Source organism: Topomyia yanbarensis, chromosome 2 (genome assembly GCF_030247195.1).
Source record: "Topomyia yanbarensis strain Yona2022 chromosome 2, ASM3024719v1, whole genome shotgun sequence".
In the NCBI taxonomy this organism is placed as follows: Eukaryota; Metazoa; Arthropoda; class Insecta; order Diptera; family Culicidae; genus Topomyia; species Topomyia yanbarensis.
The window spans coordinates 145,543,606-145,562,950 of NC_080671.1; the positions used below are offsets into that span (position 1 = coordinate 145,543,606).

The 19,345-nt window shown below is 34.5% G+C and overlaps 1 protein-coding gene across 6 annotated transcripts in view; it reads left to right on the forward strand.

Annotated features, from left to right (window-relative positions):
- LOC131681640 (histidine decarboxylase) overlaps positions 1 to 19,345 on the forward strand; it is a 75,519-nt gene that overhangs the window by 26,743 nt on the left and 29,431 nt on the right. For all 6 annotated transcript variants that reach the window (XM_058962557.1, XM_058962559.1, XM_058962560.1 and 3 more), the window contains exons 3-4: positions 13,835 to 14,121; positions 14,226 to 14,627. In XM_058962557.1, the coding sequence (XP_058818540.1) occupies positions 13,835 to 14,121; positions 14,226 to 14,627 (689 nt within the window). The remainder of the gene's footprint in view (positions 1 to 13,834; positions 14,122 to 14,225; positions 14,628 to 19,345) is intronic.

The following is a 19,345-nucleotide window of genomic DNA, read 5'->3' on the forward strand; positions in this document are numbered from 1 at the left end:
CTGTATGATGCAAGTATCAGATACTTTTACAGGGATTGAAATCCATTCGTTCATTGCCATTTAGATATTCTGTACCAACAATTCAAAATGTGACTGAGTATTGCAAGGGTTTGTGGACAACATTTTAAGTCTAAAGAGCTATGTGCAGCCGGAACCAAGTTACTATTGGTGAAAGGATTGGTATCAAAAGTTTTTGAAAAATTCAGCCTAGTTAATTGTATGTTCATCTGCATAAGATGACTGATTTACTGAGTCCAAATTAGCATGGAAGGGTCAAAAATGAGGAAATTATAAGTGGTAAAGAAATGTCAATATGATAATTAATAAAACACCCATTCACTGTTTTGCACCGAGAGTAGTAGTTTTCGAATAGATCTATGTATATATTGCGTAAAAGGCAGTCAAGTGCAAATTCTTCAACGTAAACAAAAAGCCAATTCCTCTAGAGGTCGAAAATTGATTGGTCACCATATTCACAGAGTAATTTACAGAAAGAAAGTCGAATATATACTAGCTGACGGTAACACTGAATCATCTTCATTCACTTCATCATGTGATTATTACAATGTTTAAAATATGTATCAAAGCTTTTAGAGAGTTTAAACTAGTCAGAAGAGGACACACCTGCTACTATGCTCCCGATTGAATTTGTAGTTTAAGTAATACTTCCGTACAAATTGATCGGCTTTTTATAGTAGGGGAGAGAGGGTAACAGTGGATCAGCAGGAACTATGAAACATTCGCAATAAAATCACAATGCATGATCGCAATCGTCTAATTCCCTCATATTTCACAATTTCTAATTATTTACACGTGTTGCTATATTTTGGAAGAGATCTGCTAACTCTATCTCTTTTAATGGATATTTGTTTGTTTTGTGATAGCCAGAGTAAATTTGTAATGATAAACATTATTCCATCTTTATGAATTACCATTCATTGAATAAATGTTTAGTCTATTGCTATTTATAGCAAATTTTATGCTCAACATTTGCCGCGAACAAAGTTTTATGGTAACTACTCATGGTTCTGTGTGATTTCACAATTTTCATGAATAGACCCATTGGGTAACTGTGAAACGATGGCGTATGGGGAACAGTGATTTTTGTTTGTTTTTGTGGTCTGTCTCAAAATGTCAATGGGTTTCGATTTTCCACACTAAATACTACTCATATAGTGCAGAATTAGTAAATTTGGCCAAATTTTGTAGAAATTGTCTCTTATTTCAGGATTGCAGTTAATATGCATATATGGTGGTCCGATGTTACGCGATGATATAGTGGATTCTTTCGTAAACAAACGATTTTCGCCTCAATATAACTTTAATTCAAAGCGTTAGGATCATTCTTCGTCAAAACAAAAGAATAAAATTTATAAGTAGAATATTTCACTATAGATGACATCGTGTTTCATAGTTCCTACCCATGGGGCACACTGATACATTTTACCACCAACTGTTTATTATCCAAAAAATGTTATTTCCCGTGAATTTTACCAGCTGGAAAAAATATATGTATTAGTTAACAACATAGTGGCACTATGTATCACTTTTGATTACACAAATAACATGTATTATCATCAAAATTAAATTGTAGAAAAAATGTGTTTCATTGTTACCCTCTCTCCCCTACCTAGCAAATAGGTAATTTTATTATAATAGGAAACTGTGGCTAGTGGTGAAAAACGTTAATATCCGTCATGTTGTTAATAGTAACCATGTTAACTACAGTCCAATGACAAAAGCTTGCATTTCCTCATTGTATCAAGTTATATCAATAGCGTTCTTATTATTGTTTCATTTGTATTTTTGGTATTTGCAACTATTTTCGGGCCATTATAATTTAGCTAGGCGCACGATCATTACATGTCCCCTACTTGCTATCCGCAACAATATTTCTTAGTTATGATGATGACACCTTGAGGACGTCCGCAGATACTTAATACTGTAATCTGTGCTCGTCTTTACGATGCTAGGCTAGGTAGCTTATGCGAAAAAGTTTTTACAATGTTTGATGATAATTTAGTGGACTTTATCCCTACTTGCATAGCACGAAGTTCACCCAAGCACTCGACCGTAACATAATCATCGATTAGGATATCAAGTCATATCATTAATTTAAAATCAGATGATTCCATATCCTGTATAGTTCCTATACCAGCGCAGAGCTAGGGTAGGTTTATCACACATTGCTTCTCAAATCGAAATGCCCAATGTTAAAATAAAAAACTACCCAAATTTTTAGCTGTCTTTGTTTCGAAATTAATGCAATGTTTATAAATTCTGAACAATGATTACTATTGTTCGTATATTAATGAAAACCTGTTAATAATTTTTATCGCAATATGCCTGTGCGACATACGTATAAACAGTATGAATATAGCTTAACAATTTGTTGACAACAACGCCACCACCACAACAAACGAAGGTTTCAGGAAACTAGCACCGTGCCAGGAGGGTGATATCCGGGGAGCTAAGCTGTGGGTTGATTTGTCCAGTCAGAAAGAAAAATTGGGGAAAATAAGTAGGAAGCATTAGTCATTGTGTCGGCGGCGATTTTGGTGAGTTGGAATTATAATTGTTCTGATTACCTCATAGGAAATGCGGGGTTTTATGTCGTTGTACCTACACTTATCCGCCTTGTGACCAACTGATTATGGCGGTATTTTAACTTTTGGTTGTCGCTTCTGTTCTGAACAATTGGTGGTTTGACAATGGGTGAAAATTCCTTCAGCTTTCACCAAAGCCGGTGTTAAGGACGAGACTGAAGTCTATCACTATTATTCTTGTTAATGACGAATACAAACCACTTTCGAACGAATCTTGCGTTCGTCGTAAACACGAATAAGGGTGTATAGCAATGTTTTGAAAAATTACGTGCTTTCATTAATTAAAACTAACTTCGATCTAGATTGAAATGTCCTTTTTGAACAAGATCATGCTTTGTGTCGCACATCCAATAGAATCTTAATTTCATAGAAGCGATGTAGCCACAGCAGGTATACTTACACTTAAAAAATAAGAAACTATTGTGACAAGTTGAACTATACTATGCTATTGAACAAAATCTCAATATCTTTTTATATACAGTGAAAAGATTAACGTGAATTGAGTATTAAAACCATATTTAATCATTTTGGATCAATCAAAACATTATTTTGAAAGGATTTTTTACAACCATCATATTTCTTTTAAATTATCCAATACTTTCAAATTTAAAAATGAAAATCCTTAATCTAACATTGACGCGAAATTAAATGAATTTATTAAGTGGCAATCGAATCCCGTTCAAAATGCAGCGATGACCCGAAATAATCCAGGTATCCACAACAATTATCGCATCGGCAGTGTTCGAAGCAATGATGCGAATTTTCATTTTCAAATGCCAACTTTCAGTTCAAGTCAACCCAAACCACGATTCAAATTAAAAGCCTCCCTTAATCATTCACTTTCAAGTTGGTGGGATATTCGTCGCTAAACCGTACGTTTTCATTTCAAATTGATGCTTTTTCATTCACCAACCAAAACTGTCATCTGCTCTGTAGAGGCCAGTTTAGGTTAAATGTTGACATGTTTGCCGTTTTCAAGCTTACATGAACAGTAAGAATTAGAAATCCTGAATAGTTTTGCTTGAAAACCCTAATCAATACCCCAGTAGGGAGATATTCACAGGGTCAAAGAAATTGAAAATGAATGGAAAATGATTGAGCAGGTCGGCTGTTTGAATGAATGGTGCAAACAGCCAATTACGAATTGAACATAGTAGGACATGATTTGAGATATGTTCCTCCTTCAAGTTCAAAACAACCTGTTGACAATTTGCAGCTCTAGTTCGAGGTATTTCCAGTGGCGTGACAGAGAGTGGTCAGTTGTCAACAGTAGTCGTCTTGCGTCCGATTTAAGTGAGGTTGGAGACATCAATTCAGGATTTGAATTAGAACTGAAGTAAAGCACCAAAATGCTGTTTGCTGGAGTGTAAGAGAAAAAAAACTCATAGCAAGAAACGACAGAATGAAGTCATAGTGGAAAACCGGAATGTCGGAAGACTAGTGGGCTCAAGTGTTCGCCGGAAGATATGAAGGTACTACGAAGTTCCCGGGGAGGTTTTTTTTCTCATACATTGTTGGCAAGTTATCGCACAGACTGTTGTACAATTGGCAATCACGATTTTTTTGGTTTAGCTTTCAGAATAGTGGTTTTCATCCGTGAATATATGGTAGATTGAATAAGTTGAAGTCCAATATACCAATATACTCAATAATCGTATCAAAGGCATTACAAACAAACAATACAGCAGCCGTTGCCAATATTAAATCAAGATATGTATAAGGTAAAAAGCTGAGATACCTTGCAAATTTTTGCATAAATCTTAAGTAAATAAAATAATATAATGCGCTATATCCGTGTCTATTTCGAAAGTAAGCAAAAATTTTATTATAGCGTTGGTATAATTGTGGTACACGTATTATAAATGAGCGGGGCTTGCTGACGGAAATATGACCTCATAATATACCACTAGATCTTTGAAATTTTGAAATAGGCTATTGGCAAATCAGTAGAGCTAACACATACTACATCCCGAGACTAAGTTATTTGCATGGGGTGATTAGACCATATGCAGAAAACTTTTTTTTCATATTACCACTGCCGGCCAGTGGGATTTAGGTTTTTTTTAATTCCGGGGTTTTGACATTGCGTTAGCTTGACTGAGCCGTGGGTCTTTTATATATTTATAATAGTAGTTAAATATTCAAAAACCCGTTTTAATCCACCTTATGGTGTAATTGTTCCTTTCTCATTCATCCAATATCAAGTTATAATCAATATATATATATATATATATATATATATATATATATATATATATATATATATATATATATATATATATATATATATATATATATATATATATATATATATATATATATATATATATATATATATATATATATATATATATATATATATATATATATATATATATATATATACACAGGGTGTTTGGTTCATGAGTAAGAATCTCTTTAGGGGTGATTTACTGTCATATTTGGAGCAAAAAATCGTTCCACACATACCATCAAATCTCAACCGTTACTAAGTTATTGAACTTTTTGTGTAAAAAACTTAGTTGTCTTCAAATAGCTCTAACTCAAAAAATATACTTTGTATTTCAAATATTTTAGATCCATTGGATAGGTGAGAAAATTTTCCACTGAAAAGTGTCTTCAAATGTGTCAGCTAATTAGGTTAAGTAATCTTTTCACAGTAATTTATTTAAAATTTAACAATTTTGATCGATTTTTCGTCACTTCGCGAAAATCTTAATAGTTAACATCACTATTTTAATAATTCAAATTGTTAGTCTTGAAAAGTTGTATAATTTGTTCTTTGACATGATACACTTATCTTGTCTTGTTTTCATGTGTTTGGGTTATTGAACTTGGATATTTTTATCTCATATTCACTAATACTAGCTCTTATTGAAAAAGTATGGCACTTATTGTCCTTTTCTTATTTTTATTCGAAAGCCAGGAAAATTTTGAGAGAAAAATGTATTAATACCTTTCAGTTAAGTGAATTTAGTATTCTTTTAGAAGTTAATTAGTTTAAAGTTAGTGTTATTATTGGCATTTTCGTTATTTTCTTAAAATAGTAAATAATAAACTTCACCATTATTATCATGGAATTAATGCATCTCAGGAAGTTCTACAATTCTTCCTTTGACTCCATTCAATTATCTCTTTTAGTTTCGAAGCAAAATCAATTTTATCTTCTCGTTTCATATGCAAAAACTATGATTTCGAACCCACAGCATTTGTGATAAGGCCATGCTGTGTTAACTATTAAATTGCAGCGAAATGAAAAGCAATAGGGATTAAGTGTCAAATAACAAGTTATAGCGAATATTAAGGGGCACCAAATGAACAATAGTGACGATAATTACAAAAATCACCAAAATACGCAAATTTTGAGTTATTTTACTAGTAAAAAGTCATTAACTAAAAGATATCTATAGGGTAAGGTGGGGTAAATCCGACCTAGTAAATGGTTTTGGCTGTAAAATGCTTATTTTACATCGGATAAAGTCGTTTTGTATACCAAATTAAAGGTTAGACTCCTGGGCAACTTTCTATATACAGCGTTTTATTCGTATCTTGGGAATATTTTGAGAAACAAGCTTTTAACGAAAATGTTCATTTTTGCTGTTTTCAAAAATGGTGGGGTAAACCCGACCCCCTATGTTTTTGGTTGATTTAGCGCAGATATTACCCAAATTTTATGGTTTTTCAATGATAAATCAATTAATGTTGTGTTATTGAATTGTAACATGAAGAAAATGGAGTTCAATGTCAATCTTGGAATGCTAAAATCACGAGCAGTAGCACGTAATGATATTCCCATTTGCATCGGAGCAATTGCTTGACGAATACTATAATCATCTCGTTTTTGTGTCTTTCATTTGTAATTATGAACCATTTTTCAAAAGAGTAATTTAAAATAACAATAAAAATATATTTCAATTTGATAAATAAATATTTTCTTAGCAAAAAAAGCGGTCGGATTTACCCCACTATTTAGAGGTCGGATTTGCCCCACCGCGTCATTTTTCATTACGGTGCAATTAAAAACAGTTATGAAAAAAGTTGAACCAAATTCATCTACACACTTTGTAGGACTTTATTCAAAGAATTTAAATCCACTTACATTTTTTATGCAATCACTTTAACAATCAGAAATATCCTGTACGCAATAATGCACAAAAGTCAAATAAAAAGTTGTAAAAACACACTTTTTGTCGCTTGAGCATCTCAATGTAGATTAATAAAATGCTGTCATGCCACCATTATAATTATTTTCGATGCTCTACACGACACCATTGATATTAGTTCGCGTAGTGCTTCTGATTTTCGGTAACAGAGGGGGGTCGGGTATACCCAACGGTCGGATTTGCCCCACCTTACCCTACATACATCGAATGGAAATTTTCTCAGCTTTCCAATGAAACCCTGATAATAGCGATATAAAGCATATTTTTTAAATTAGAGTCTTTTAAGAACTTTCAAGTCAATTACAGGAAAAATTTAGAAGTCAAATTACAAGGAAACGAGAAGAGATAGGAATATTATGTTGAAGAACAAATTATGAATCATCCTCAAACCCAACTTTTGGATAATAGATATTGCTATAGTCATAATTCATTATTTTGAGAAAATTAAAAAAAACCTCTTCAAAAACGCTAACTTTTAACTACTTTACAACTAAAAGGCAAGTTAAACTAATTACCTGGAAGGTATGAGAACATTATTCAATAGAAAATTTTCTCACCTTTCCAATGGCACTAAAAGATTTAGAATACGAGGTATACTTTTTGAGTTAGAGGTGTTTTAAGATAAACAAGTTCTTTACACAAAAAGTTCAATAACTCTGTAACGGTTGAGATTTGATGGTATGTGTAGAACGATTATTTGCTCCAAATATGACAGTAAATCACCCCGTGAGAGATTCTTACTCATGAACCAAACACCCTGTATATATATATATATATATATATATATATATATATATATATATATATATATATATATATATATATATATATATATATATATATATATATATATATATATATATATATATATATATATATATATATATATATATATATATATATATATATATATATATATATATATATATATATATATATATATATATATATATATATATATATATATATATGGGAAATTCCTATGTGGTCGCAATAACAAACCTTTAACTCCGGAACCCAATGTCAGACACGAATGAAATTCAATAACAGTCCATGGGAGTATTGTATCTTTCATTTGAAACCAACTTTATAAAAATCGGTCAAGAATTCCTCAAGAAAAAGGTGTGAGATTAACTTACGAACTTGGAAAGTACCTGGTGGCATCAAGAACCGTCTTAGGTGGCCAATGTGGTCAAAGCTGCTTAGAATGATCTTTAGTGATCTAGACCCGAAAATCCGAGTTATTTTGCACCCTTTTTGATATGTATTACACCATTTGGACATCATGGTGTTACCATTTTATATGGGAATTTGCTGGGTGACCGCACTCTTCAACCCGTAACTCCGGAACCGGAAGTCCGATCGAGAAAAAATTCTATAGCGATTCGGTTCAGCCATCTCTGAGAAAAGTGAGTGAGATTTGAAAACTCACACACACATACACACATCCAGACATTTGTCAATTTCGACTAACTGAGTCGAATGGTACATGAAACTCGGGCCTCCGGGTAAAAACACTAATCTAATGATGGTCCTTTAAACCTCGCGCGCGCAATTTACCATTGCGCATGGAGTATTTTTTCCTCGGCGAGGAATCTTTAGCAGATGTCTTCTTCCATTTTGTTATCGCTGTCATTAGTTTTTACAAGGTAGCTGTGTGTTCCGTTTGAAGTAAGTTTTATTCCTTCTTTGGTTGTTGTAGTCTTGTAATCACTGGATGTTGGTTTTACAGTACTGGATGTGTCTGTTGTTGGTTGGCTTTTTGTTGGTTGTTGAGTAGGTTGTTCAGGTTGAGTGCAAATTTGAGGTTCTACTGATGGTGTTGAAGGCATGGATGCTGAATGTTGATTACTTTCAGATGCAATTTTATTTTCCGTTGCTGTCTCTGCACATTGTCGCTGTTGTGCTATCTTATGACAAACACCATTTTGGGGTAAACTGAGTTAGATATGCGACATTACTTGTCTGAAAAATCTATACAAAGTGGCGTTTTCAAAATTTTGAAATTCTACATGGTTACGTAGATATAGCGAGAAACACGATGAGAAATCATGAGTTTTTTGTTTCAAATCACTGTATCTAGGGATTTGCTCAAGTTATATTGGATGTTTTAGATGTTTTTATGTGTAAAAATGTCAGAGGAACACAATGGCATAAAAATTTTGAGAAAAAAAAAACATGAGTTGTGAGAAAAATACAGTTTATGTTTTAAACTGGAAATATAGCATATTTGGCAACACTGTAACCAAAAATAACTATTTTTTCTAGATTTCCTGACTCATTTCCTTTAAAATGCATTTCCCCAATTGTTTATAGACCAAATGAAACCAAATATATGAATCAAAATTAAAAATTGATGATTTTTTTCTATGTAAAATTTTCCATGCACGATTATGACACGTCATACAAATTTTGTCATCAATACACGTCTATGACACGTGTGAGTGCGACTTTTGTTTACATTCATAGTAAAAACTCGCAACATAGTCAACCGATCTTCGTAATATTTGAGAGGTTAACAGAGAATAGATAGAAGCATCAATTGTCTTCTTTGGATTGTTTATACCATTCATAAGTTTCAAGATATTCAATCTCAAACTTTAAAAATCGTTTTTCTCGAAATGTGCAAAATGGCGCTTGTCATAAGATAGCACAACAACGACGACTTGACTTTCCGTAATGCACAGTTTGGTGGCAGTATTTGCACGTAACAATTTGTAGCTTGTGCTAGCTTGACGTATGCTGGTATAGGCTTTTTAAACGCATTCGCACCAAACAAACTCTATTGTCGATGCCACGAAAGAAATTCTTCCAGTATACCTGTTTCCCCTAAATCACATCTCCATACTGTGCCGTATGCGTTTTAATGTATTGGAACGTAGTGTCCTTCGATAGATCGTGTATGCGTACATTGGTTGCTTTGTCATCGAGGTATACTGCCCATAAAAGCATTAAGAGTCCAATATGGATTTTTGTCGAAATCGAGTTATCTGTTGGATTGTATTCTGTATCACCACTGAATCTCAATGCACATATAAGTTTACCAGGTTTGTTTTAGAAAATATCGAAAAAATATCAAAACATGGTTGTCCTATTCATAAGGCTCAATGAAAATGTAAATCTTGAACAGAATTTTTCTCGGCTTGCTGTTTTTCCATATGGGACTCTTATGCTTTTATGGGTAGTATGCGGGGAACGTGTATTTGACGTTCTCGTGTTCGATCACATGTCTAAAATTATTGTTTTCGATGAAGCGTGTTGCGTCGGCAATGCTTGAAACGACACAAGAACAACGTCTTTCACGTGTTGGAATTGAATCGTCGTGACCATTCCAAGGTCGCTATTCATTTGTTTTCATAACAATTGTTCCACTTCCCGAACAGATGACCGGATTGAGATACCGCTAAAGTCCATCACCACTATGACCGAAGTAGAATCTTTCCTTTGTTCACTCATTTCGATTACCATTCGAAAGCTGACATAATTTTTCAAATAAATGTTTTTTTTTTACTCATACAGAGACGGGATTTAGCAATTTTTATTTCAAATGAGTAAAAAATCCTTTAATTGAAAAATACTTTCGAATACTCAACGTTGGGGTTAGGTATTTTTTACATAGTTTGAAATAAATCGGTTAGTAGTTTTTGAATGGCAGTTAACACCGCAAATCGTTATTTTTCCAGAAACGTTCTACAAAAAGCTTCGTCACCTAGTCGTTTGTCGATATTTTTGCACAGAAAAGTTACAGAATGTTATTGAAATTATGCACTATAATGTACAAAAAAATTGATTATTTCGCCTAAAGCAAATTTTCAACAAAAATTAGCAAAAATATTACCCTTCCTTAACTTAAATATTTTCCTGAGATAGCTATGAATTTCCTTAATTATAGTGTATATAAAAGCTCTGAATAGAACTGAATTAAATTGGAGTTAATGTAGTTTTCGATGTTTGGTCACCTGCTTACCCATAGTGCAACGTTTCGAGTGAAGTTCCCTACATCTTGAGGGTGACAAAATTTTAGAAACATTTTGCAATTATTCCTAGAACTACAAATATTGTCTTTGTCAAGTAGGGTGTAATATTAAAATTTCAAAAAAACTAATTATAGGGTAACAGCAGACAAAAAATAGTGTTGTCTGCTCCAAGCTACACAATTAGCTCGCAAATATAAAATTAGTTTGGACATAAAAAGTTATTTCAGATTAGCAGAAGATTTTACTACAAAATTTATAAAAAAATTAGGAATTGCTAGATGAATGTGAGTCGTGACAGTTGCCACGAGCACGAATATAGAGAGAGTGAGAGGGGAGGGGGCTTGTTAGGAATGGGAAATGATGGTTATCCTTATTATCAATAATGCAATTGATAATGTTTGCGCCATGACCAGTATATACTGAATCTTGCAAAAGAAGCTGAATTTTCACTAGTATTTTGGAGGGTATATTAATTCGTAGATCTCCGAGTAATTCACCTAGTAGTGAGATAAAAGATTTCTCATATAATTATATTCGTATCATCACCGAGAGCAACTGTATTTTTGAATCCCGAAATTCTAGCGAAAATTTGGCTTCTTTCGCAAGATTTAAGTTATACAGGTCATGGTGCAAAACTTACTTGTTACGTTATTTACAATAAGGGTGTAAAGAAATACATATATCGCATAATATACCTATAAGTACAAGGTCGCGGCACTAAACATCATTTGCCATTTCTCACACGCCGCCTCTTTCTCATTCTCACTTACTCTTACTCAGGCATGGGAAAAATCATTTCACGAAACGATCAATTTGAAATCATTCACCACCATGCTCTTCCTGTGAAACCCAATCTCGGCATCAAAATTTTCAAAATCAAAATATATGTATTGGGAGAAAAATTAACTTTCAATATTTAACTGAAAAAATCGTAAAGTTGGCAGCACTGTCGGCAAAAAATAATATTTTTTCTAGACTCCTTGAACAATTTTCTTCAAAAGCCATCTTGTGGTTTGATTCTGGAGTAAATAGAACCGGGGATATGATCAAAAGAAAATCAAGGGTTTTGGTAATTTGCCAAAACGGGGGGGTGCTTCCATGACCCGAAGGGTGGTTCAATTGTCACAAAAATCTGGGTTTTTATATATTGGCCCTAGATGAACAATTCCTCAAAATTTGGTTCAAATCCGTGAAGGTCGATTACACGTGTCTTGATCACTTCGCGTGGAATGATCCTTATTTCATTCAGCATTCTTTTTATTCATTTTGTTCATTTGGGTTCAATTAATCTATTTTTTCGTTTTATTATTTGGATTCACTCTGATCAGTTTATTTTTTTCATTCATTTTATTCGTATCATTTATTTAACTTATTTTATTCATTGTTTTCATTCTATGCATTCTATTCGGTTTTTTTCCAATTTATGTGCTGTGTTTTCAGTTTCTTCATTTTAATAATTTTTCAGATTTATTCATTTCGTCCAAATTATTTATTTGACACAATTTTTTTCACTTCAATCAATTCATTTTCTTCTACTGTTTATTCACTTTATCAATTCTATCCGTTTTGTTTATTTGATTCGTTTGTTCTATTTATTCATTTTATCCATTTCATTCATTGTATTCATTAAATTCATTCTATCCATTTGATTCATTTGTTGCAATTGGTTCATTTGATTCATTTGATTCATTCGGAGCCTTTGATTCATTTAATTCATTTGATTCAAATGATTAATTTGATTCATTTTGTTCATTTATTCAATTTTATTCATTTCCTAATCAGTCATTTCAATTATTTATTTCATTCAATTTGTTAGTTTGAGGTAATTTAATTTGTTCAATTAATTTTATAACTATTTTTAAATGTTGCCAAATTTGTCATTTAATGAGCTAATGTAATTTGATTTATGTATTTTATTAATATAATTTATATTATTCATTGTACTCATTTAATGAATTTAAAAAGTAAAAAGAAAGTTTTTATGTTGTCTGGTTCAAAGGTTATACATGATTTTCTCGGAAAAATACGCCCTTTTCAAATATTAATAACGCAAAAGGAAGCAAACGAAAATGGATATTTTTGATAGCATTGGAAAGGTGGTAATTTTGTCCTTAATATGTTAGAAAATTGTAGAACGCTTTTTGAACTGCTTCTGACGGTTGAATTGTGCACAGAAATGTAAAGTTTCTTTTATAGTGTATAAAAGAAGCCTTATTCTATCCCCAGAACAAACAGCTCAGATCATTAATCTACTCACAAAAAGAGAAAGGCAAACAAAATTACTCATTATTAAAAAGGTGTCAATTTGGATTTTCATAAAGTATTTAGATGTAGGGTAGACGAACCCTTATTCAGCCCATTAGTACCAGGTTGTCACAAAATTTTGTTGAACACTCGGCTAACTGTCACTGGATTGCGCTTAAATAGTTGTCAGCATCTTTGCTTCGTTCCTAAAAAGTAATTTAATAAAAAATCTGGCCTGGAAAATGTAAAATACTCGCGTTTGAGTAAAGTGAAAAGTCGTGTACGACGCACCCTTATTAATCCTACTATTTAGTTTAATGCGTTAAATACATATAGCACACACTGCTCTAACTAATGTTCTCAAATGGATGGGACGAATAGCGGCGCTATGATGAATAAGACCACAGTTACACACATACTGAAAAAATCGAATGACCAAAATTCGTATAATTCATGTGCAATGTAAATTAAAGAATCTTCAACTGCTAAATTAGTTTTATTACAGTGGTTTATCAATTAACGAAGAGTTTGTATCATATAAACACATAGAAGCATTGATTATAAAAAAATTAAAATTGAGGCTTGAAATAGTTCGAAATAATTACGAATCATTATTTTATCAATTCAGAGTCAGACTTCATTTGACATATAAATAATTCGATGGACCATTCAGGCTAATTAAGACAGCTACCCTAAAAGTTTCTAGTGATCAGAATATTAACATCCGATAATCATAGGTTTACGGTACTTTTTCCTCGTCTTCATTTTATTAATTGCCTACATACAAAGTAATATTAATAGAGCTAATTGGTTTAATTTCATTTTCCGCTTATCTTTGTATCAGGCAAAGAAATGGTTGACTACATCGCCGACTACCTGCAGAACATCCGCGAGAGGCGAGTCCTGCCAGACGTAAAGCCAGGCTACATGCGCGACCTGCTTCCCGATTCGGCCCCCCTCGATGGTGAACCCTGGCAAACGATCATCGATGACGTCGAGCGGGTAATAATGCCGGGCGTAACGCACTGGCAAAGTCCCCATATGCATGCCTACTTTCCGGCGCTTAACTCTTTCCCCTCGCTGCTGGGTGATATGCTCGCGGATGCTATAAATTGCCTCGGATTTACTTGGGTAAGCAATAACCATGCTGACAATTGATTCACACCCAGATTATGGGTAGGATTTTGCATGTGCTAATAAAATGAATTCAATTTTGTTTCCTTATCGTTTCATAGGCCTCGTCCCCGGCGTGTACCGAGCTGGAGTCAATCGTGATGAACTGGTTGGGCAAAATGATTGGCCTGCCGGATGCGTTTCTGCACATTCCGAGCATCAGTAGGGGTGGCGGTGTGATTCAAACGACTGCCAGTGAGGCAACTCTGGTCTGTCTGCTAGCAGGACGTACGGTGGCTATAAAAAGATTTCACGAGCATACGCCCGGTCAGCAAGATGCAGAAATCAACGCCCGCCTTGTCGCGTACTGCTCGGATCAGGCTCACTCAAGCGTCGAGAAGGCAGCCATAATCGGATTGGTGCGAATGCGATATATCGAAGCAGACGAGAATCTCAGTCTGGGTGGTCGCGCCTTGGAGGAAGCCATCAAGGAAGACATCAAGCAGGGACTCATTCCGTTCTGGGTGAGTAATAATACCGCACCGGTTAAGCGGAAGAACGCGCGCGAAAGGTGAATGAATGAAAGTTGGCTGGTTTATCATACTAGCCTGCTATCTAGCTACTTTAGCTAGCAACAAGTAAATAAACGGAATGATTGACAAATCAGCTTAGCAAAGTTTGTCTTTTCCCTGGGGGTCCAATTAGACTGGCCGGGCTAAGGGAAGCAACAAGTGGCCAGCGGCTTGGAGACATTTGCTTGCAGCTACAAAAGTATCATTGATAGTGTTGTCCAGCTATGCGTAATTTCAATTTCAAAGCCAATTTTCACTTAACTATCACAATCTACATAGAATTTCGAATCTTTCTTAAAGAATGCACTGTGGTGTTCAATTTCACTATATAATCAGTGACATAGTCAGATAGGTTCAAAATAATTGTGTTACAAGTATATTTGATGATCAATACTTTGAAATCCTAATATTAAGTTGTCAACATCGTTTTGGCAAACAAAATTGTGACACTTTTCAGTATTTTTAAATATTTTTGTGAAGAAAAATCCCGGTCATGTTATTTGCATGTGTAAAATTCAAATATTGGAAGGTATTCCTCGAAATTGATGGAAACCGGTCCGTCTATCGTTTTATTTATATCGGTAGTTCACCCTTTATTTATATTGAACGATATTTCACCGTTAAGCAGGGACGGGTCGGAAGCATGGTACTCTACCAAGTTTTAAACATTTTCGATTACTTTGAAAAAAATTATAAAACGTACCTATTCTAAAAACTTTTGTAAAGGTGACCAATGTTCCCTCATTTTACGGTATGGTCTATAGTCATCGATATACAGTCGGGTCTCCTACTACGCGATTAACTGGGGGCGTGAAAAAGGAATCCGCGTTGTAGGATACCCATACAGTGATGCCATGAAAAGTGAGATTTTCATCAATCTTCAGGACATCAATCGGTTTTTACTTAATAACTTTTTCCATAAGCATCAGATCGTTTCGCGGTCTTATAGACTTTGTTTCCTTGACAAATTTCCTATAAAAGTCAGACATCTATTTATTTTTAGGAGGTAACGGGCGACTCTTGGAAGAATTAATTTGTAAAAGACGTTTTCCTCATACGAAATCCCATGTAAACTTTAAACCGTGGGCGCTAAAATATAGTTTCACCGATCGAACTAAAAATTTGGCAGAGTTGTTCTGGGAGCTAAATGGAACCCAAAAAGTTACTCGGAGCGAAATTTTTTTTTTATGTATAACCATGTCCCACTTTAACACCCATAGCTTATCGGATTTCGACTATTTGAGGCGGTGGCCGATTATTTCGTCTGCGTCATACTTTCTTTGGCAAAATTGTTGTAATCACTTGGGTCTACAACTTAGAGTTATACGGTGTCCAAATAATTGAGAACTATGCCGCCAGGGACGCTATGAAGAAAGAGTAAATAAATCGAACCTCTCGTCGTAAATTCGACTATCATTAACCCTTTCATGCCCAACCTTTTTCTAATGCATGTAGGGTTTCAAAACTATTTTTCCTTGAAAACGCTGGGGTCAAGAAACACGAAAAGCCTATTTTCATAAAGATAGGTGCTTCCATGGCAGTGCTAGAAGCTGGTCGATTTTACCTTCTGATGCTCAATATAATTCCCCTAGAATAATTACAATAGTCCAATTACGTGGAAAACGTAGCCAACGACAGTCTAAATTGGTAAATTTTATCAGTTTTCAATAATATTGCATCATAACAAAGATATATGAAAAAATCATTTCCCGTCGTCAACGTAAACTGTCCCTGGCAGCACTGCTCCATCGGAATCCAATCAGACCAGGCATTGCATTTATCGCTCATATGAGTAAATGCGCCCGGATAGCTTGCTACTGCGACAATAAAAACTCACATCTTCACACGAAAAGTTATTGGCACTCACACAACTTCTCCGGATATATACAACGTGTTATTTCTCCGGATAAATAAAACAGCCGGAGAATGAGAGAATGAGTTTGTCACGGTATTCTTCATTCGTTCGCTGCTTTCCTGTCGTTATTCCAAAACACGAAAAAACAAGTCTATCATATTTCTTCGCCGCTTTTCTTTGTAATTAAGTGTATTTTTTGAAGTTTTAATTGATTTCCACAAAATTAAAATTTTATCACCTTCTCCGGTGAGAAGGAAAAAGTCAAATAAATTTTATCCGGAAGATCATTCTCACGCTATTTGTGGAGACGGAGAATTTTGCGACTCATCTTATCTCGGAAAAGTTGGACCTCGGATAAGCTTCTTCTCGCGTGAGTGAGAGAGAATTACAATGCCTGAATCAGACTAATTGCAATAACATCAGTTCTAGAGCTGATCCTTGTAACTTTAATACTCAAATTAAGGGGAATAATCACATTAATGAGCCTTACTTGTTTTTGTGAGTAAATCTCGCCACAATCAAAAGTTATAGTTGTTTAAAAACGTTGTTGTCTACAAACAAGATGGGCATGAATGGGTTAATTGGGTTTATTGTCAAATATATCAAGACCCTGATTATTTTGAAAGGTGGTGTCTTCGGGGAATGTGTAAAAGAAGTCCAGAGCTTCTGGGTGGTAGAAAGTATAACTCGCGATTGCCCCACCAGGCGGTGGTAGTTCTAATGCAAATAATCGACACATGTTAAAATAATTCTATATCTCAACATCGTGAGTAGATAGAGTAGTAATGTCTTCAGCAAAATTGCTCAAGAGGTCGAGGACTACCCAACGGTAGCAGATTAGTTTGGAATACTCTCACTATGCAGCGCTAGTGATCGTAGAAGCTTTCAGCATATGGTAGAATATCTCATATCGCATATCTCAAAAGTCTAATAACTTGGAAAGATGGTGTTTTCGGCAAAGTTCTCGAGGAGGTCAAAGGTTACTCGATTATGGATTGATTAAACTGGAATGAACCCGCTAGGCGGCGCTAGTGAGCATAACTTTTTTTTCAAATCAAATTTCAAATCTCGAGATCATGATTATTTTGAAGGTTGGTGTCTTTGGCAATATTCATAGGCAGGTCGAGCTCTGTCCTACTAGAATGAAACTTTCTTAACATTATAGATCTATTTCTAAAGTCTGATAATTTAGGAAAACGCTGTTTTCGGTAAAGCTCTCCAGGAGGACAAGTGCTGTTTAACAATGTAAATAATATTTTGGATTTACCCGCCAGGTGACACTAGTGATCACGCATTTTTCCTTTCAATATCTGCATCTTAACATTGAAGCAGTTTCGAAGGGTGGTGTCTTCAACAAAGTTACTCGAGTGGTCAAGTATTACCCAACGGTAACATTTTAGTTTAGAATACTCTCACTATGCGGCGCTAGTCAGCGTAGATTCTTTCAGCATGTGGTGGATTGTGATATATCTCAAATGTCTTACGATTGCGCTTTTGGCAAAGTTCAAGGGCTACTCGATTATGGATAGATTAAATTTGAATAGATCCGTCAGATGACGATAGTGAGCAAGCATATATTTTAAATACTGCATCTTGATATCATGGTAATTTGCAACAATTATGTCTTTGGTAATATTCGCCGGCAGGTCGAGTTCCAGGGCCGGCGTCACAATTTTAGCCTGAGTGGGTAATAGGAGAGGGTAATGGAATAGGGATTTGTGTCATTTTCGCAATACACGCGCTTGCATTACATTTACATTAAATCACTTACGGTGTGTTTGTGCAAATGGAATTGTCTTACATTGATATTTTCAAATGTGTGCCCAAGATATATACGTGGCAGATTTCAAATTTATGAAAAGGTCCAAAATTTCGAGTGTGTAAAATTACCCACTTGGTTATTTTCGAGCGGGTAGTACTACCCATACTATCCACGCTATACGCCACCCCTGTCGAGCTCTGCCTTACGGTGAACAGATTAGTTTAGAACTTACCCATTAGGCGGCGCTAAGGACGATAAAAACATCATTGTGCGTATAGTCGTAAGTTGGCGAGATTTCCGCGTCACATATTTAAAATTTTGTGATGCAGCCATAAGTCTGCTCTTTTATGCAACGCATTCTCTTTTACACGATCTTCTTAAATTCAAAAGATAAAACATGTGTGAGTGAAACATGTGGTAAGTGAAACCATCGCCAGCAGACCCTGGACTCCCCAACTAAAAATTAGAAGTCAATAATTAAACAACCAAAGCACTAGAGAAATACTACTTATAGTTTATGTAATTTGCGTTCTGACAGAGTCCAAAGTATATGCAACCATCTATATTTGCTTATGTTGAAGAAAATAGAAGAAAAAAAGTTTTTGCTTTTTATTCGCCCAGGTGCCCAACACCGCCTCTAGGCGGCCTACTTATTTTAAGGCTTTAATGAAAAATCCATTACTTACAAGAATTATCAACATTATTTTCGTTTTTCTTATCGCGAAGCCCACCTACAAAAGTTTTTTCAAGTCAAAAAAAAAATTGGGCGCTAGAGGGTTAATTTGAGACACTTTTTTAACTACCCAAACAAATGAACGAATCGAAGAAGGTTCGTCAAATTTTGAAAGAAAGCGTGAAATTATTCTTTTAACAAACTACCAAAAATGGTGTAGTTGGTGTAATTCGAAGAAAAAGAAAAAATATATCCTCAAAAATTATCCTTAAGTAGACAGTATTCGAAGAAGTTTCGTGTGGTCGAGTTTATAATGACTTTGTTTCCACTTACTTGAAGTCATTTATTTCGGTTCGCGGTTTCTGAGATATATTTAGGTC